General features: G+C 39.2%; 1 protein-coding gene and 1 long non-coding RNA gene across 3 annotated transcripts in view; one reads left to right on the forward strand and one right to left on the reverse strand.

Moving 5' to 3' along the window:
• Positions 1 to 398: 398 nt before the first annotated feature.
• Positions 399 to 6,739, reverse strand: LOC122443531. Its single transcript, XR_006270044.1, has 3 exons — positions 6,290 to 6,739; positions 2,981 to 3,129; positions 399 to 457 (listed from the first exon to the last, which is right to left on the reverse strand). It is a non-coding gene; the product is annotated as an uncharacterized LOC122443531 (long non-coding RNA).
• Positions 6,740 to 6,841: 102 nt separating this feature from the next.
• The window catches only part of VPS13C (vacuolar protein sorting 13 homolog C), a 182,138-nt gene continuing 167,217 nt past the window's right edge, over positions 6,842 to 21,762 (forward strand). For both annotated transcript variants that reach the window (XM_043471782.1, XM_043471783.1), the window contains exons 1-3: positions 6,842 to 7,063; positions 18,582 to 18,625; positions 19,275 to 19,317. In XM_043471782.1, coding sequence (XP_043327717.1) covers positions 6,964 to 7,063; positions 18,582 to 18,625; positions 19,275 to 19,317 — 187 coding nt within the window. In that variant the 5' untranslated portion in view covers positions 6,842 to 6,963. The remainder of the gene's footprint in view (positions 7,064 to 18,581; positions 18,626 to 19,274; positions 19,318 to 21,762) is intronic.

Below are 21,762 nucleotides of genomic sequence, written 5' to 3' on the forward strand. Positions count from 1 at the left end.
CAATTTAAGTCTGAATTTTATAATAATGAGCTCATGATCTGAGCCACACTCTGCTCCCAGTCTTGTTTTTGCTGACTGTATAGAGTTTTCCATATTTGACTTCAAAGAATATAATTAGTCTGGTTTCAGTATTGACCATCTGGTGATGTCCATGTGTAGATTCCCCTTTTGTGTTGTTGGAAGTGGGTGTTTGCTATGACCAGTGCATTCTCTTGGCAAAAGTCTGTTAGCCTTTGCCCTGTTTCATTTTGTACTTCAAGGCCAAACTTCTCTGTTACTCCAGGTATTTCTTGACTTCCTACTTTTGCATTCCAGTGCCCTATAAGGAAAAGGACATTTGTTTTGGGTGTTAGTTTTAGAAGGTCTTGTAGTTCTTCATACAACTGTTGGACTTCAGCTTCTTCAGCATCAGTGGTTGGGGCATAGCCTTGGATTACTGTGACATTGAATAGTTTGCCTTGGAAACGAACAGAGATCATCCTGTTATTTTTGAGATTGCACTCAAGTACTGCATTTCAGACTCTTTTGTTGAGTATGAGGGCTACTCCATTCCTTCTAAGTGATTCTTGCCCACAGTAGTAGATACAGTGGTCATCTGAGTTCAATTCACCCATTCCGTCCATTTTAGTTCACTGATTCCTAAAATGTACGTATTCACCTGTGCCACTTCCTGTTGACCACATCCAACTTACCTTGATTCATGGAACTAACATTCCAGGTTCCTATGCAATATTGTTCTTTACAGCATCAGAATATACTTTCACCACCAGTGAAAGTGAAAGTCTCTCAGTCATGTCTGACTCTTTGTGACCCAATGGACTACACAGTCCATGGAATTCTCCAGGCTAGAATATTGGAATGGGTAGACTTTCCCTTTTCCAGGGGATCTTCCCAACCCAGGGATTGAACCCAGGTGTCCCGCACTACAGGCAGATTCTTTACCAGCTGAGCTCTCAGGGAAGCCCTTCACCACCAGACACATCTACAACTGGGTGTCCTTTCCACTGTGGCTCAGCCTCTTCATTCTTTTTGGAGCTGTTTCTCCACTCTTTCCCATTAGCACACTGGGTACCTACTGACCTGGTGGGCTTATCTTTCAGTTTCATATCTTTTTGCCTTTTCATACTGTTCATGGGGTTCTCAAGGCAAGAATTCTGAAGTGGTTTGCCATTCCCTTCCAATGGACCACGTTTTGTCAGACCTCTCCACCATGTCCCATCTGTCTTGGGTGACCCTGCACAGTGTGACTTATAGCTTCATTGAGTTACACAAAGCTGTGATCCATGTGATCATTTTGGTTAGTTTTCCTTGATTGTGGTTTTCACTCTGGAGGCCATCTGATTGTAGTTCTTGCTTCTTCTGTCTGCCCTCTGATGAATGAGAATAAGAAGCTAATGCAAGCTTCCTGATGGGAGAGATTGGCTGGGGAAAGCTGGATCTTGCTCTGGTAGACAAGGCCATTCTCAATAAATCTTAACTTCCTGCTGATGGGTGGCACTGTGCTCCCTCACTATAGTCTGACCTGAGGTGGCCGAGAACTTGAGCATGCAGACTCTGTGTGCTTAGTCGCTCAGCTGTGTCCGCCTCTTTTCCACCCCATGGATCCTATGTAGCCTGCCAGCCTCCTCTGTCCATGTGTATTATGCAGGCAAGAATACTGGAGTGGGTTGCCATGCCCTACTCCAGGGGATCTTCCAAACCCGGGGATTGAACCCAGGTCTCCCACATTGCATGCAGTCTCTATGGTAGGGTTAATGACGACCTCCTCCAAGAGGACTTAGGCCATGCCTCTTAGGCCTTCTGCGCTTCTGGCCCTGCGGCAGGCCATTGTTGACCCACACCTCTGCAGGAGACCCTCCAACACTCAAAAGGGGTCACTGCTCCTTTCTCCTGTTTCCTGGTGCATACCAGGTTTTGCTTGTGCACTTCAAGTGTCTCTGGAGGGTATGAGGTTTGATTTTAACATGATTGCTCCCCTTCTGGAGAAGGCAATGGCACCCCACTCCAGTATTCTTGCCTGGAAAATCCCATGGACGGAGGAGCCTGGTAGGCTGCAGTCCATGGGGTCGCGAAGAATCAGACAGTACTGAGCGACTTCACTTTCACTTTTCCCTTTCAAGCATTGGAGAAGGAAATGGCAACCCAATCCAGTGTTCCTGCCTGGAGCATCCCAGGGACGGCGGAGCCTGGTGGGCTGCTGTCTGTGGGGTTGCACAGAGTCGGACATGACTGAAGCAACTTAGCAGCAGCAGCTCCCACTCTACTGTCACGTTACAGCTTCTCCTTTGTCCTTGGATGTGGGGTATCTTTTTTTTTTTGCCTTAGGTCACTGTTAAACCTATGGGAGAACGTTTACCAATTATACACTCAAGGGTCACGTGATTGTGTTTTGACTCATCTTTTCTCAGGAGGCAAGATGCCGTTAGCTCTGCAAATGAGAGCCCAGAGAGCCCTGGATTAAAATAGTGAGGCTTACAATCTGAGAAGCTGTCTGAGAAGTGGTTAAGCAAAGCTGTGTTGTGGAGGGAGAGATGAATTAGGGATAAAGAAACATAGACTTTGGAGTTATCCATCCTCGGTTCAAATATTATGCAGCTTTTTAACTATGGAACTGTAGGCAAGTTAATGAACTTCTCTGAGTTGAAGTTGTATAATGGTGGTTACAAGGCCTACCACACATGATCATTGTGAGGGTTAAATGCATGAAACACCTGATACATAGTAAGTGTTGGCTATCACTTAGCAGTTATTATTATATGAGTCTGCTTGGTTAAGGATTAGGTGATTCACACATGGATTCCCGTAAAAACATTTCTCTTTCTGACCAAGCCAAGTAGATTTGCTTTGTTTTTATTAATAAATCACCTTCTTCAATAACACTTTGGCAACATTTCCTATATAAGATGTCTTGAAAACAGCAGAAACATGCCCTTGCATGGCTGGTCCCCTGTGACCACATTAAGCCTAATGTTTTACTTACCTCGGAAGCATGATCCATGCAGTATTCAGGTGGTTTGTCTAACAGGATGAGGCTCTGTTCATGGAACACCCAAATCTATTCAGAGGAAGACTGTCATTATCCGAACTCACAGCTATGGGAACATTCAGTGATGGAGCTGGAAAACAATTCTGCAAACAAGCATAAACAGATCACTCACCATTGAGGTCACAGGTGCTCTTGGAGTAGAAGACAGACCATTTAAAGCAAACTTTGAACTGGTGGTCCAGTGACTAAGACTCCATGCTCCCAATGCACTGGGCCCAGGTTCAATCCCTGGTCAGGGAACTAGATTCTGCATGCCACAGCTAAATATCCCACATATTGCCATGAAAATCAATGATTCTGTGTGCCACAGTTAAGACTCGGCTCAGCCAAATAAATAAATATTAAAAAATAAAGCAGACTTGCAAGATAACATATAGATGTCAAGGAAAGCAAGAAGAAGAAAGTTTATAACCAAATAAAATACTGGTGTTCTGATTTACTCATCTCGTTCAACAGAATTAGAGTGTGAAGTAATGCAAAGTACACAGACCAGGGAATTAGGACACTTGGATTTTAGCTCTGATAGTAACTTCCTGAGGGACTTTGGCTAGTCCCTTAATTCTCTCTCGCACTCAAGTGTCCCCATCTGCCAAAGGAGGGGGTTGGATTAACCAGATGATATTTGATCTCTTCTCTGACATTCTGCAATCCTCTCACAAGCCTTCTCCCAGTTAAACTTCTAACTTTTCTGAAAAACCACAGTCCATTCTCATTCTCTAGCTTTCTCCTCTGTTTCCTTTTTCCGCCAAATCCCTTTGTTTTTCTAAACAAAGTCGAGGACTAGGAGGAATGGGGTGTGGGTGGGAGGTAGTAGTGTGACACTACAATTTCTTATTTTTCAGTCTTTAAGCAAAAGTCATCAATTTCTAAAGTGTCCCTAATTTTGACTTTAAAAAAAACATAAATAATACTTTGCTAATCAGTTTTTATTGCTCAATCCCTCCTTGCAGTGTAGCTTTGCAATTGCCTTTGTTAAATTTCTCATTGTCCTGAAGCTGGAATGAATATAGGAACTATAATTAATAGAATGCTTATGTTTTTTAGTTAACCTGTGTGTCCAAATTCCTTTTGGTATAGTGTGTTACAGGGCTAATGATGCTTCTTTCATTAGTTATGGTTTGTTTTGCATTAGGATCTTTTCAAGAAGTATATGAAATTTGGAGCATTACTCTGTACACATAATAACAAATTCCTCAAAATATACTTAAAAGGTAAAATATTAAAACTTAAAAACTTTTTATCCTATATGGTAATAGCATTATTTGTACTGACAATTTTGAGCTGAATTTTTCTACTCTGAGATTTTCCATTCTGTCAGTACCCTTTCAAAACAAGATCTCTGAGAATTATTACTAGCCTAGTGGTGATTTGACTCAACTTATTAAAAGAGAAAAAGTGGCAGTGCTCAGGGAGCTAAGGGAAAGAAATACCTGCTGTGTAGTTTTATGTAAATCATTTAATTTTATGTAAATCACTGACTTTAATTTTCCTATAAATGAAGACAGTACTATTATCTGCATTACTTGTCTCGCAGATCTTTTGTGAGGATTATGTGAAAATGTATACCTTGGCGTAATACTGGAATGATAGCTCATGTGGTACAACTGCAGACATATTAATAAAATGGAATCATGCTTATAAAGGTAGGCTTATGCATTATGTTACATTCTTTCAAAAGTGTAAAGTACCATACAAGTACAAGAAGTTACTGTTATGCAAGCATTAGTATTGCCCACTTCTCCCAGCAAATTTCCCCTTCTGTTCCATTTCCTTGACCACACTCTTTGGCTGTGACACCTCTTATCCTCTTGTACAGTTATTCATATATCCTTGCATTGTTTGTTTCTCAACTCTTTCTGGTGCACACCTATCTCAGTAAGAATGTATAGGTGTCTATATGGATCTATCTATACATCTTTTTTTTCATTCTTCCCAGTGCATAGTTGGTGAGCATGTACAAGGGGAGAGGGGTGGTTGGGAGCAGATTAGAAACAAGTTTGGAACAGGTTAGCGGGTGATTGTGTAGTTTGGATGAGATATAAAGAGAATTTAGGAAATATGCAAAAGCAGAAGAGACACGATTGGCTGTTAATTGGTTGTGGATGGTCAAGGAATGAAGTATGAAGTGCTTCAAAATACATCCTAGGTATTTTGTCAGGGTGACTAAGCTAGGAAAAACAAGTGGTTAAGGTTTTATTTTCCGTGGGCTGGAGTGAAGGATGGTGGTTATTGATAGCATTAGTACTGTTTAGTGTTGATTCTTTTACATCCATTTTACATAACACCAATTCTAGATATTTTGACTTTCTTCTCCAGTGAACTTTGTATTTAAGGAATAATTTTTCTTTTTGATTCTCTTGTTAGTCTATTTGGGCTACTATTACAGGATACCACAGGCTGGGTAGTTTAAAAATAATACAATTTTCACAGTTATTGAAGTTAGGAAGTTCAAGATCAAGGTGCCAGTTGATTCCCTCTAGTGAGGGCCCACTTCCTGATTCATAGATGTCAGTCTTCTTGCTGTATCTTCACAAGGCAGAAGGGGTGAGGGAGCTCTCTGGGGTCTCTTTCATAGAGGTACTAATCCCATCCATGAGGGCTCTACTTAATTACCTAATGACCTAATTATCTCCCAAAGGCCCCACTTCCTAATACTATGACAGTAGAGGTTAGAATTTCAACATTTGCATGTTGATGTTTGACAGAAAACAACAAAATTCTGTGGAGCAATTATCCTTCAATTAAATAAAAAGAATTTCAACATTTGAATCTGGGGGTTACACAATGTCTATATAAGTTGTTTAAGAGCAATTCTCACATAGTTTTCCAGACATGTGCAGCAATGCATTTAATAAACATGTGACCACAAATAATCTTATTATCGCTCAGGTTTATGTTTGTAAACTATCCCAACAGTTTTTTTGAAATAAATTTTTAAAAATGTCCTGTTCTCTAAAGAGAATTGGCTTGTCAATGAGTGGCTAAATTTTACTAAAAGTCCTTGAATTATAAAAGCCTCAGTTTCCGAAATAGTTCAATGATTGAAAGAGATGAAGTTAACAGCTAACCTACACTTAAAGGGGGGGGAAAAAGGAAGTACTACGTCGTTTTGTTCTTTATTTCCTTAAGTTAGCATGTAATTAAGAAGTGACTCCGGAATTAACTAAATGCCCATCAGGCACAGAAGGGAGTAAAAGAAAGAGTTAACGAAATGCATACTGAGTTCCCATTCTGCCATCTTACGTGCAGTTCTGTTTCCCCTCCTCCCACTTGTAAATTACTGAAGTGTGTTTTCCGGAATCAAAAGGAGGCAGAGAGCTGGTGCCAGGTGCGGCTGATGTGTAGCAGGACGAGGGTGCAGGGTCTCCTCGTTTCCCCTCCTGAACGGATGGTTACTTATGAGGCTGCTCAGTGTGGACTGCAGGCCTGGGAAGCGCCGGGTAGCCATTCGGTCGGCTCCGGCGCCGCACAGCTGCTTCCCACCCGGACGACGGGGTCCTACGGTCCTCAAGGCAAAAGAAGGCGACTCAGAGGAAGCAGAGGGACCCCAAAGATGTCCCCGTGCTCAGTAACTCCTGCCTCCCTTTTCTTTCTCTAACATTTCTTTGCTCTGGTGCTGGCCGCTGAGCCAAGCCCCAAAGCAGCTTCTCCGCCGCTCCGCCCGCTGTCAGGTGCCCTGGCTGCCAGCGGCCAGGGGATCACGAGTTTGCGCCGCGCCCCCGAAGCTCCAGCTCCGGGCGGCGGCAACAACAGCGGCGGCGGCTGTGGCGCGCCTGCGCACATCCGGATCACGCGCGGTGCAGCGCGGCGCCGGGGCGGGTCGGCGCCCGGGGGGGCTGTCATTCGCAGCTCTGGTCGCCGCCCTCAGCTGCGCCGGTCGGTTCCGGCTCCTCCCTCTTCTGCGCCTGGCTCCCACCATGGTGCTGGAATCGGTGGTCGCGGACCTGCTGAACCGCTTTCTGGGGGACTACGTGGAGAACCTGAACAAGTCCCAGCTGAAGCTGGGGATCTGGGGCGGTAAGCGAGAGGGCGCGGCCGCGAGTTGCTGGGGGTTGCAGAAACTGGCAGAGGGGCCCCAGCTCAGGCTGCTCCCCTCCTGGTTCCAGCCCGGGCCGAGTTCCTTTTGCCGTCTGAGGCTCCGCCTCGGGGGAGGGCGCTCGGTGGGGCCCCCTCCCTGGGCCGCAGGTGCGGGGCGTGGGGAGGCCTGTGCCCGCCTCCACCGCCACCGGGTCCTGGGCGCTCGCAGGGGCTGGAGAGGCTCGGTTGGATCGCGCCCGCCCCGCTGAGATTCCCAGCTTCCCTGTCCCTGAGTCCGAAGTCCCTGCCCGGTCCCACCTGCCCACGTTGGGGGACCTCAGCCTGCCCTCGGCCTGGCCCCTTGGACTCCACAGAACCCTCCCTGTTCTCACTCCAGGTGGAGCGAGGCTGGCTGCGTGGTCCCAACACGCCCAAAGTGGCATCAAGGAAGGAGAAACAGGAAATTGTGTTTCGCAGTTATCTTTTCTGGCAATTGATAGCTGTCAGGAACTGGCTTTTCTCTAAAGGGTTTGGGAAACGATTGGCAAGTAGGGGAAGATCGTTAGGAGAGGCTCGTCGGTAGAAATTCTTAACTCGTAATACTCTCAGCTACTGAGAAAGTGACTACTTCCCTTAGGATTGATTTTCCTCTTAAGAAGAGGAGTTTCAATTTTGTTTTTGGAGCAACAGAGAAATTCAAGCCACGACCTACATCATCGTTAATTAGGTGCTGCTTGGTTGCACACTGATTTGACACCAGCGCTTCTAGCCTAGAGGTCGTGTATAGAAGTAGATGAGTGTGCTTCTCCATCTTCAGAAAGCTTATTTGCACCAATTACCTGAAAAGCTCTGGGGACACTGGGGATACTTCCTTACTCTACAGAAGAGTTTTGGGAATTTTGTCAGCTTTGAAGGGATATCTAAAGTAGTACTCAAATGGATGTTCAGTTCAGACGCTCAGTCATGTCTGACTCTGCGACCCCGTGGACTGCAGCACGTCAGGCCTCCCTGTCCATCACCAACTCCCGGAGTTTACTCAGACTCATGTACATTGAGTCGGTGATGCCGAATGAATGTATCTGCTTTTAATTCAGTCAGTAAGTCGTTCCAGCTGTCCTATAGTGTAGCCACTATGAGAACACTTGCAATGTAGTTAGTGCAAAATAAGGTGTGCCAAATGTATAAAGTACACAGCAAGTTTTGAAAATACTCAGTAGGAGAAAGTGTAGTATCGCAGCAGTTTTTTATATTGATCACGTGGTGGAATAATATTTGAATATATTGGGTTAAATATACCGTTAGAATTTATTCCATTTCTTTTTGAGCTTGCATGGTGGCTCAGATGGTAAAGAGTTGGCCTATGATGTGGGAGACCCAGGTTCCATCCCTGGGTGGGGAAGATCCTTTGGAGAAAGGAATGGCTACCCACGCCAGTATTGTTGCCTGGAGAACCCCATGGACAGAGGAGCCTTGCAGGCTACAGTCCATAGAGTCACACAGAGTCAGACACAACTGAAGTGACTTGGTACTCAGGGCGTTATGCCCATGGCCAGCATCCACTTTATAGTAGGCCCTGAGAAATAAACCCATTTCTTTTAGGAAATGCCCCCGATGGAAGTCCATTCACGTTTATCAGACCACAGCTAAACTTGTATAAAGTTTTGCTGCCTTTTATTTTTGTGATAAGCATAAAGAAAGAAATAAGTTATGAGCTTTTACAGCGATTGCTCAAGTATTTTGTTTATAATGCTAATTCTCATTAAAATAGGCAAAAATGTGAGTTGGTGATTTCTGTTCTTTGAATAAATTTATCTTACACTTTTTATAGTAAAACAAATGAGATTATTATTAAGTTATTATTAAGAAAACAGCTGATATTTATGACATCTTTGACATTGACAAGCTTTATAAAGAATTTAAAATTTTATATAATAATTACTTGAAAACTGGTTTAGCAGATAAGGTTTATGAGTCATAGAGTTTGACCTTTTCAGTTTTTTTCTTAAATTTTCATATGTTGAGAAAGGGAATAATTTCATCTGCAAACATTTCACACAGCTGATCTACTATTCTTTCCAAACAAGGAATAAATTGATACTTCTTTGATTAATCTATGGCAGTGGTTTTCAACCAGGAATGACTTTGCTTCCAAAAGAATATTTGCATATCTGAGACACTTTTGATTGTCATGCTGTGGGGAGATGTGTGCTTTTGGTATTTCCTGGGTGAACCCCTAAAGACTGTTATGTTCTACAATGCTCAGGACAGCTCCCCACAGCAAAAAGTTGTTGTTTAGTTGCCAAGTCATGTCTGACACTTTGTGACCCCATGGACTGTTGTACTCAGCCCAAAATGTTGGTTGAGAAACCCTAGTCTAAGGGGAATATTGAGGTTGTATTTTGCATTTATAGTAGACCTTCTGGTGCTGAATAGGTTTTAGTAGGAAGTTAAAAGGTACTTAGAGGAATTATATGCTTCATGAAATTTTTAACTTAAGAAAGAAACAGAAGTTTTAAGAAGTGACTTGGTATCATGTAGGTAAAAATGCATAATCTTTGCTTGGATGGTATCAGGAAGGAGTTTTAGAAATCAAAGTGATGTGTTGATATAATTTGAAAAATTTGCTGTGCATATATTCATACATATATAGGCATTCCCAATGAAATCCACAATAAACAAAAAATTAGAGTGAGAAGGATGGGGAGAATTATTGGAAGGCCTAGAATCTGAAAGTTTATTTTGAATATTGCCTTAAATTGCAACACACACACACACACACACACACACACACACACACGAAAGCTTTGTCATCTCCTTCTGTTTTTATTCATATAAAGATTTTTTTTTTAATGCCAAGCAGTTCTCTATATTTTTAAAAGTGATTTACACATAATGATTCTTTAAAAATTCTTGTTGTGGTAGAAAAATGAAAACTTATTTACTAGCTGTGGGATATAGGAGAAACATTTTAATTCTTTAAGCCTTAGTTTTCTTATCTCCCTTTTAAAATGGGGAAATAACACTGTGTTTGTAAGGTAAATCATGTGAAAAGTTTTTGTAATTATAATTGTTAAATTGTTAATACTGATAGTAATGGTGATGATACACAAACCTAGCCGAGTGATGGAAACCAGCCTGCTTGTTTTATTTTATACGAATACCCTGAGAAATATTGAGAGTTTGGTTCCAGACCACTGCAATAAAGTGAATATCAAAGCAAGTTACATGAACTTTCTCGTTTTCTAGTGCTTATTAAAGTTAATGTTTGGAACAAAGATTAGTAGTCTTTCAAGTGTACAATAGCAGTATGTCAAAAAATGTACATACTTAATTTAAAATACTTTATTGCTAAAAAATGCTACCCATTATCTGAGCTTTCAGTGAGTCATGATCTTTTTGCAGTAGGTACATCAAAAATCACTGATCACTATAGCAAATATAATAATAATGAAAAATTTGATATTTTTTTTTTGAAAAATTTGATATATTGCCAAAATTACCAAAATGTGACACAGAGACATGAAGTGAGTAAATACTGTTGGAAAAATGGCACCGGTAGGCTTGCTTGACAGGGTTGCCACAAACCTTCAATTTGTAAAAAATTTTGTAAAAAACAGTATCTATGAAGCTCAGTAAAGTGAAGTGCAGTAAAATGAGCTATGCCTATATTTTCATAAGTATGACCTCTAAGGTTTTCACATTCTTCAGTGTAATAATTTTGTGTAGAGCTAATACCACATTTCCAAAGAATGTAAAGAAAAAAAAGAAAAGAAAAAAAAGAAAAAAAAACTATTTGCATTTGAGCTTACACTTATAGTACTTATACTACTTGCCGTGTATTTTGTAAGTCAGATTTTCAAAGGTTCAGAAAAGTGCCTGGTGGGCATGTTGCTGCCTATGCAGGCAGAAAGGCTTATCTAGGTTTTTGTTCCCCATACACTGGTACCAGCAGATAAGTTGCACAGCCTTTAGCTATTTGAGGCAGGTCCAGGGTTTAATTGTTTTTAAGAGTAACATGTTTGAGAAGATATGTTGAAACACTGGATCTTTTGCAATTTGGTTTAGGCAGGATTGTGGCAATGTAGAACCTTTTTCAGTTTGATTTTTCAAGGTGACTTGCCATGAAAAGTCATCAGAAAATCTCCATTCAGAACTCTGCTGCTCTCGCTTCCATTTGATAGGTAGACCATACATAGAGGCTGTGAAGAGTTGGATGCAGGAGGTGGCTGTGGTGACCTTCTGGCCACCAGCAGAAGTAGGAGCCAGGTGGAGCGCCCTCAGAGTTTTAATTCTGCAAACAAGGCCAAGCCTGTGCTGATTACGCTATTGTCCTTCATTCCACCCTTGACCCTTTCCCATCAGCTGCCAGATGTTCTTGGAGCTGAGCAGCATAAGGGAGGAGGAAACGTGGGATCTAATTACATGTCCAGTACTGCCTGGTTCATTGATTTTTAGCAAGTCACTGCCCAGTGACTACTAGCTTCTTATCTGTAAATGAGAAGGCGAGGCAAGGTCGTTTCTTCTGGCTTTGAACTTTCGTGACTTGAACAAGGCCAGATCCATGTGTGCTCCTTCGTTAAGTACTCCCACCTGTTCTGCGTTCATGGTGAGAAATGATAGTCAAATCATGTTTACCTTTTTGTTCTTCACTCACTACTGGTGAGCAGAGTCACAGTCATGAAGTATGACAGGAAGAATGAAGTTCCAGCTTCATGCTGATATTTACAAATCCAAATCTATATATTACATTGTCTTAACAGGTAGCTGAAGGGCAGCCTGAAAAAACAGGCCTCTTTGCTTCTTTCTAACCTTAACCCATAAAGCATAGCAATATCTCAGTATTTCTAAACCTGTTGAGGAATTTTTTTTATTTCTCTCCTCCCAGCCAACACTTAGCCTAGTGAAAGCCACACTTCTCATTAGCTTGCCCTGTCACATGTGTTTACATGTGAAAAAAGTTCAATATCGTTACATACTTAAGCATTTAAATATCATTATTTAAAAACAATGCTTTAAAATTTTATTGAAACAACTTTCCACAAATTTGAATAGTATGGTAAATTAAAACTTCACCCCTTTCTACAAATAGAGCTGGAAGTTGGTACTTGGGTAACCATTCTGCGAAGGGGCTCTGCCACACTACTTACTCTTATGAGAGCCCTGGAATGTATTTGAAAAGGAGAAAGTTCAGTGGTGACATGGCAGCTTTCCAGCTTTCTTTGCTGAGACTTCCTGTTTCAATAGGGAAATGGGAGAGTGAGAGTCAGTTGTTTCCTCTCCTTCCCCCAGCTTACCCTCTCAAGACAAAGTTACTGTGAACTCCTATTAAAAGGACTCTAGATGAAGTAATTTGGGTTAAATAGCTAGATTCAACTGAAATGAGTTGATATAATATTTTAAAGTATTTTTACTAAAGCAATAGTTATCAAAATAATTTGATTTATTTTAGAAATGTTCATTCATTTACTTTAGCTTAGGGCTTCCCTGGTGGCTCAGATGGTAAACAATCTACCTGCAATGCAGAAGACCCAGGTTTGATCCCTGGGTTGGGAAGATCTCCTGGAGAAGGGAATGGCTACCCATTCCAGTATTCTTGCCTGGAGAATTCTGTGGATAGAGGAGCCCTGTGATTGTAAAGAGTTGAACTTGAATAAGTGACTAACACTTTCACTTACTTTAGCTCACGTCCTTGGGAAGTGAATGTGTTTGAATATTTATACATACTTTCAAATAAATAATGACAGTTTATGTTACAGATAAGCAAAGGGAATCTTAAATAAAAAGTGAATAGCACCACATATTCTTTTTTCACCATTTTATAACATGCAAAGCTAGTTTCATGGCTGAGGGCATTTTTATTTATTGGTTGATTTTTTGTTTTTAATCCCAGTTTTGTATTCGTCTGTGTGTTTTATATTAAGAACATTGACCAGGGAGTCGGGAGACATAGATTCTATTCTGAGCACTGTTGCTGTTTAGTTGCTAAGTCATGTCCGACTCTTTGCCACCCCTTGGACTGTAGCCCGCCAGGCTCCTCTGTCCATGGTATTTCCCAGGCAGGAATATTGGAGTGGGTTGCCATTTCCTTTTCAGGGGATCTTCCCGACCCAGGGATCGAACCTGCAGTTCCTGCTTGGCAGGCATCTCCTGCATTGGTGGGCAGGTTCTTTACCACTGAGCCACCTGGGAAACTACTATGTATTAATTGTATAACCTTGCATAAACCACCCAGTCTCTTTAAAAGATTTCTTCATGTAGAAAGTGAAAGCAGATTAGGTTTTAAGGTCTTCATGGTCCTAAAAAGCTCTAAATCATAACTTATGAATTTCTTTTGTTTTTGGGAAAATGTAGATTTTTAAAAAGTACTGAAATGACCCTTTGCAATGCTATCTCCTGCTTCTGTGTTTTCCACAGAGACACATTTCTTTTTCTTACCATAAAGCTTGACTTTCCTTTACTTTCTGGTTATGTCTTTGCTAGTAATACTGATTTTAGTTACACTTTTTGGTTTTGGGTTTCTAAAGAAATTCTTTTAAAAAGCAAAAACCAAAAATGGCCCCCAGCTATCCAGGCCTCTCAATGTGGGGTCCAGTTCTTATATGGCATTTTTTTTTTTTCTTCAAGGAAGATAGAATTATCATCAGATTCTCTAATGTATCTGTGCTATTTGGGAGATAGTGTAATGTTTTTAATACAGCATGGGGCATCAGGAGATTTGAGCCCTGGCTCCACCACTTACTATGTTCATATAGTGTTCTTAGGCCAATCATTTAACCTCTAAGCCCCGGTTTGTTTTTACATCCTGCCTCCTTTTACACCCAGGAGGCTGTGAGGATCAAGTAATGTGGTAGATCTGAGAGTGTTTTCTGTCAATAACATAGAAAGATTTATGTTCTTAATGTAGTCATTTCTGTTTCAGTACAAATGGCAACCACTCCAGTGTTCTTGCCTGGGAAATCCCATGGAGAGAGGAGCCTGGTGGGCTGCAGTCCATGGGGTTGCAAAGAGTCGGACACACCTGAGTGACTAACACACACACAGGCATTCTAATTAACGGAGTGTGTTTGCTGAGTGCCATGAGGAGGATCAATGAGTTTGAAGTCAGGTTGGGGATTTATATACCTGAGTGTTAAGTGCCAGAAGAATAGTGTAGTGAAACTTCTGTGAAAGTTCAGATTATTTCTGACTGGAGGTATTTAACCATCAGCACTGTATTTCTTACATTTATTTTGTAGGCCATCATGTGTTTTAAAAGCTATTCTTGGACTGAGGCGAACTTGCTCCACATTATATCAGTGGCATTGGATTTTTATTCACAAATGTACCAACTTTGTTATTTTCTATAATTTAGCAGTCTTGTCTTTTTCTTTTGAAATTTTTCTGAGCTGGCTCCAACTCTGCCTGCTTGGTTTCATTTGCTAATTTAATGGGTTTACTTTCATTTCTCTCCTCTGGTTCATTCTTAAAGATTATTAAGTTAAATTTTGATTGAGGATTTACTCTTTTAAGATGCTTCTTTGAAATATCCTTCAGGATTAGCTTTGAAAGTTTATATGTGACACTCTAGTCATGTGTGCTCAGCCAGAATGTTTCTGTTTATTCATGATTTACTTTCATTTCTTTCATCGTATAGTGCATACATTTCTTTCATCATATAGTGAGTGCATTGAGAGGCCTGGGTAGCTGGTGGGCCATCATTTACTTTCATCATGTAGGGTCAAAATCAGAAACCTTGTCTTCTGAAGCCAGACTAACTTTTGCTCTCATCCTTCAGACTTGGCAGTCCATCATGGAAGGAAATCATTTCACAGAACCTCTTTTCTTCTTTCTACCTTGGTCTCCTTAGAAATTTGTGGGATTCGAGACACTTGATTGTGGGATTGGCTTTAGTGCCTTCCTCGCTGGCAGAGTTAAGTTTATCCATCTCCAATTATTAGTCTTTCTTTCCTCCCTTTTTTGGGGGGGGTGTTGTTAAGATTAGACACAAATATTTACCCTTCCTCTAGGTTTTCAGGAACTTCCTGTGACCTCTGTGTTCTTAGCCCGGGGTGATCTGATTATAGCTATTAAAGTTACTTGCATGTGTATAGAATTATATTATCTTGAATAGAAATGGAAAACTAAATCTTAACTTTTTCCTCAGCAGTCAGTTAAATATAAAGTGGCTGATATTTAGGCGGGAGTGTGCTTTCTGTATCTGCAGAAAACATGCGTTTTAGTGGAAGAGTACACTCTGAGCACAGTGCCTTAGTTAGATAAGGCACTCATCTACCGGCTGAATGAATGAGTGCACTTTCATCCTGGTGATAATCAGAAATATGCTGCTGTTCCTCCCCTTTTCTTTGTGTTAGGAGTAGTGACTCCTCCTTCAGTGCAAATAATTTATAGAGTGTATCATTCTTATTATCACTGTTATGGTTACTATTTGTTAGATAACATTTACATTTTTTTCCAGAGAGGAAGTATGCATTTGATTGCTAGACTCTTAAGTAGTAGAAATAGATCTTTTTTTTAATGTTTCTGTAGATAGTAAATGGTAAATATAGGAGGAATTTATATAAAACGTATTAAGGTCATATTGACGTTAGAGTTTACACCTTGTTTCCCCATTTCATATTGTAATTTAATAGTATTAACTTAAAAGTAATATCTGTTTATTGTAAAAACTAGAAAATACTGAAGAACATGAATTAAAAAATCCTTAATTCTACCTCCTAGCAATAAACACTATTACCTTTCTCTAATCTGCCTTTCTAAATGTACTTGTTCAGCGCTGTTAGCCATATTGGCAGCTTTACTATTTCACATCTTAAATAGCATCTATCACTTATTAAAGAACCACAGTGGCACTATGGTAGAAAGTGCTCTTTTTATGAGAGCACTTATATTTTTACATATATTATGTTAGTGCCTTAACAATTGTTAGAAGATGCTTTATATCTACTGCAGGTTACTTGAGAGCATTCCTGGTGACCCTTGACTCTCTAGTTGAAAATCAAGGGGAGGAACAAGCAAAATTCACGAGCAAGTTTACAGGCCTCCCTTGAGGTCTTAGGTCTTGTTAAACTGGTATGTACAGCTTCACATGTGCACTAGCTTCTGTGCACATCACTTTTTTTGACTCAAATAGAATTCCCAATTGTAATTTTTTGTAATTCGCCATCTGACAGAATTAAGTCCAGGAATATTCTCCCACTTTATTTAATTTTTATGCATATAATACTTTTTAAAGATTTTTTTTTCATAATTCTCAAACACATGTCAGTTTTCCATTACTACTATATTAGTCATGTTTGGTCAGTGATGACATCTTGTCAGTTCTAGCCCCAAAACAACTTTTTCATCTGTCTCTTTGACCCTGAAGTTATTGCCTACTTCAGGTTTCAATTTCTCTTCAGTATATTGTAGAGATTTTCCTCCTGTTATTATGCTGTAGTATTTTCTTCTCATTTGTGAGGCTTTTACGTCCTACTTTCCTTTTCTTACAGCTTTTAAGTTTATTATAGAAAATTTACAATACGCATTTATAAAGAAGACGAACTTTATTATATGGCAATAACAGCTGTGATTATTCCGGTATCTAGTGTTACAGTTGTTATCTATGTATATGTGCATATATATAATTGTAAATATATAGATCAATCTGGGCATTCTTTACCCTTATTTTAAACCTGTTTTATGAGCGTGTTCCCATGTCTGTCTATGTTTTGTTGCTCTGTTATAGGTTATGATGATGTATGCTGTCTTCCTGGACTTGTAGTTCTTTAGGGCCTCCCTTCTAACTTCCCTCCCTCCCATCAGTCCTTTCTGCTTTTATAACTAATATTGCAGTATCTTTGGCTAAATTATTTGGACAGATTCACTTCTTACGACAAAAGAATAATGGGTCTAGCTCAGATTTTGTCATCCCTGTTGTACATATTTCATCTCTCTCTCGTAGCCAGTCTGAAGTTTTCATTCCGAAGACTCTTGGTTAGCCTAGTTCCTGCCAACCTTTCTGGCTTTATCTCCTATCCCCACAACCAGCTGCGAAAAACCACATGTGCATTCTAAAATATATCTTACTCAGAGATGTCTGTTGCCTTCTTTTCTTGGTGGTTTAGTTGTTAAGTCATGTCTGCCCGACTCATGTGGCCCTGTGGACTGTAGCCCACCAGGCTTCTCTGTCCATGGTATTTCCTAGGCAAGAATACTGGAGTGGATTGCTCTTTCCTACTCTGGGGGACCTTCCTGACCCAGGAATCAAACCTGTGTCTCCTACATTGGCAGGCAGATTCTTTACCGCGGAACCACCAGGGAAGCCCTTTGTTCTCTCTTCTTATCTACCCAGTAAATATTTCTTCAGTCTTCTAGCCTAAAATTTTGTGTGAAGTTCTTAATCTCCCTTGGCAGAACTAGGTGGTTCCTCCCTTGCATTTTATGCACTATTCTGTTGGGATGTAAATAGAATATTTCCCAAATTTTAGAAATTTGCTCTCCTCTGCTAGGCTGTGAACTTCTCACCAGCAGGACTGTTGTTCTCTTTCTTTCCAGCACCTGACTCAGAGTAGGTGCTTAATAAATGTTTGCTTGACTAAATCTGAGATCTGGGGGAAACCGACTGTCTTAACAGTGGCATAATAGAGTTGAATATACTTTTTAATTCTTTTTAGAATACCAACAGGAAGAAACTACTTGATTGAAAAGTGTTTCGAGAGAGCGTAGGAAGCATAGTATTTTTTGGAAAAAAAAAAAAAAAGTGTCATGAGTGATTAAGAAAATGCATGATTGAATAATTTATACTTGTATTTCATGTTGGAACTTGCATTTTAGTAACCTCTAGAGAATTTACATGAAATGAAAACTTTTTTGGCTTATATTTTTATGTAAACAAGAATATTTACTTATTCTGTGTGAACATATAGATGCAGTGTTTAAAATTTGAGTCATGCAATAGTGTCATTATGGCTTTCATTTTTATAACTTAATATCTGAATAAACTTTTAAAAAGTTGGACTAATGAGAGACTAGTAGAACCATAAACAATTACTGGGAAAGTAGGGTGTTGAAGTTTTAAAAGTTTAAAAGAGCAGCACTGTATTCTTATAGAAATTATTCACTGACACTATGATTAAGGAAAAGATCCTGGGTTACAGGATAATTGATATGTTCTAATAGTAACCTCTTTGCTTCTTTTAAGATTTTGGCTTAATCATTCAAAATGATGGATATATAGATATTTTCAGTTCTGCGTTCTTTAGTCTGAAAGGCATCAGTTTCTTTCTCATTGTCTATTTAAATGTTAGCCAGTTTAAATATTTTATAATTTCTTTTGCATCGGGCTCACCTAAAGTATGCCATAACGAATACTTCTTGTCTATATAGAACAGCTCTTTTGTGCCTTAGCTTCTTAAATTCTTGAAGTTTGCTTTGCTTACTTCTTAACATTTAGCAGAGTGTTGATATTGCATTAAGACAGGGTATTCTAATACTAATTGGTGTATTAACTTTATATTTTTTGTCTTTTTTTTTTTTAAAGGTAATGTGGCCTTGGATAATCTACAGATAAAAGAAAATGCTCTGGTAAGTTTTTTTTTTTAATATAAACTATGTTGAAAGTAAAAATGTTAGTTGCTTAGTCTTGTCTGACTCTTTGCAACACCATAAACTGTGGCCCACCAGGCTCTTCTTTCCATGGAATTCTCCAGTCAAGAATACTGGAATGGATAGCCATTCCCTTCTCCAGGGGATCTTTCCAAACCAGGGATTGAACCCGGAGTATCCTGTATTCCAGGCAGATTCTTTACTATGTTGACAACCCAGTTAATTCGATAAGCTCTTTGAAACCCTGGTTACTGGGTACCTGATGAAGTGATTGTTCGTTTAATGATTTATTCTAGGAAAATCTGAGATTGAAGATTTAGAAAAAAAATTTTTTCCATATGATTGAAATATTATCTCTTAGAAAATGAAATGTTCTTTAACTATAAACTCTTTTTCTATTGTTCTTATTTATATTTTGCTTCTCTTATGAATTCTGTCTTTAAAGTCAAGTTTAAGTTACTAAAAACATTTTTTCACCTATGAAACATATCCTTTATGAGTTTCTCAGATGTAAAAACTTTATTTTTCCTTAGAGGTAATTATGTATTTAAATAATTATTACAAAGATGATTTGGGGGCACTTAATAGTTTAAGATGTTGTTTAATTTTTTTTCCCTTCCTTCTGAAGAGTGAATTGGATGTTCCTTTTAAAGTCAAGGCTGGCCAAATTGGTAAGTACTTCACTCTTCATTTGAATTATTCCTCATCCTTTTAGTTTTTTATTTTTCCTGTTATTTAATCTCAGACATCTTGCTGAGCCTGAACAAAATGTGATAGGTTTTTGGCTTATGTTGATTAGAGCTTTCCGAGTTCTGAGCCTAATGTATACTATACCTAGTACATGTATGAAAGTTTTTGAGCAAAGTGTAGAAAACTACCATCTAAACTAGAAGGACATTTGAACTGCAATGATATTTTTCAGGCTTTGGTTCCACCACAAAATGAAGAAAAGTATCTTCATTTTCAAAGTTGATATGCAAATTTTTTTTTTTTTAATTTCAAAGTAGTATAATTTGCAGACTCTAGTAAGGAGAATTTGTTGTTGTTCAGTTGCTGAGTTGTGTCCAATTCTTTGCAACCCTGTGGACTGCAGGACCCCAAGCTTCCCTTGCTTCACTATCTGTCAGAGTGTGCTCAGAATCATGGCTGTTGAGTTGGTGATGCTGTCTAACCATCTCATTCTCTGCCGCCCTCTTCTCCTTTTGCCTTCAGTTTTTCCCAGCATCAGGGTCTACCAAGTCGGCTCTTTGCATCAGGTGGCCAAAGTACTGGAGCTTCAGCTTCAGCATCAGTCCTTTCAGTGAATAGTCAGGGTTGATTTTCTTTAGGATTGACTAAAGAGAATTTAAGTATAGCTAATTTCCCTTATGTTTTATTCAGCCATTTCACTTGATAAATTGTGCAGCAATGTGGTATAAAGGATATGTTCTGTTAAGTTGAAAGTCTGTGTAGCCAAACTCTTACACTAAGATCATCCATAACTAAGCATACATCTTTCTTGGAGGAATTTTTCAATAGGAAGTTTAATATAGCAAGTCCTTTCAACTTGTCCATGCTGCCTGGTTTTTACTTTTTAAAAACTGTAAATTGCAACCCTAGATGAGTTGTTCTTACTTTAGAATTTTTACTTATGCCACCATCCTTCCTTTCATCCCTGTCACCCTGCTACTTCACCACATCGCTTTCCTTCTTCATTGATTATTTTGTATCCAGGGAAGGCTTTGTCTTTTACCGTCCTAGCATCTTTAGTAATTACTTGAATACTTCTGTGAATCTGCATTACTTCATAAATATGTGTTCCTTTTATATAAATTAAAACATTTTAATGTAAATTTTCTTTTTTTCCTCTTGAAACAGGAGATACTCCCTTGGATTGAAAATATCACTAGGGCATGCATTATATTTTTTGTTTGTCTGTTACACAGAGCCTTGTTTAGCAGTGTTGTGGATGTATTGTTGTAGCCCTGTATGCTTAATTGAAATCCTCCAGTGAAGTTATAGCTATTCATTCAATCTTCTATCTTTGAGATACGTAGCTGTGGGAGAAGCAAGGGTAAATATGGTATCTTTGTCCTCAAAGATACTAGAGAGATCTAAAATTAGCACAAAATATTGCAGCCTCATATCCAGGTTAATGGGTGAGTTACATTTGCCTAAATAGCTTACATGTTATTCATTGTATTAATACAACAAAATTTATATTTTGGAAGAGGTTTTCAATGGTTCTGAATTTATTTTCTTTGCCTTTAAAGTATTATAATAATTTAATGGCTTTCTTCCAGGTTACTCACTGTTATGAGAGATACTTTGCATGTAAGGATGCAAAGCATATTTTCGTTATACTTATCTCTGTTTAAGGTTTATCAGGCCCTTATATTACTGTTAGCTTAAAATTAACAGTTATTAAATTACTGTTAGCCTAAAATGTTACACCTAACCTGTAGAGTTAGTGTGGCTAAGTACACCAAGGATGTTTTGATTTTCTAAGAGCTAGATATGTTTGTGGATACTGCTTTTACTTAAAAATTTAAAAAATTTCCTGATTTATAAAAGGAAGGCAGTGGAAATTTCAGTGGAATATAGAATAGTCAAGGATGGGAGGATAATGAGTTATGGTAAAAGAAGAGAAAAAAGGCTTAGAGAACAGATAATTTATTTTTGGTATATTAAAGAAGCATTTCCCACTTTTTCAATCTCATGCTCATCACGAAGGCAATCAAATCAATTTTTAGGAGTTGATGAGACAATTACAAATAAAACACTATCTATTATGAATGTAAGTGGTGCTCACTGTAAAATCAACAGACTTAGAAATGACCCAGAAATGTACTGCCCTTAGCTGTAGGCTCCTCTGAAGTAGGAGCCGTTTAAGGACCTCATCAGGGTTACAAACTGGAGAAAAGTAAAAATCTAGATGGAGAAATAATTCTGGATTTTAACCTCGGTAAGAGATTCCCAGCCCAAACTGGCTTGCCTCCATAGCCATCCAGGTGAAGCAAAATATCTTCCCTTACATTATTTTATTTCCTCTTCAGCTTCTTATCCGGTTCAGCAATTCTTTGAGCTTTCAGCATCTTGATTTAAAAGTGCCAGTGATTCTGATGGTGTAAACTAAA

Source organism: Cervus canadensis, chromosome 6, assembly GCF_019320065.1.
Source record: "Cervus canadensis isolate Bull #8, Minnesota chromosome 6, ASM1932006v1, whole genome shotgun sequence".
Taxonomy (NCBI): Eukaryota; Metazoa; Chordata; class Mammalia; order Artiodactyla; family Cervidae; genus Cervus; species Cervus canadensis.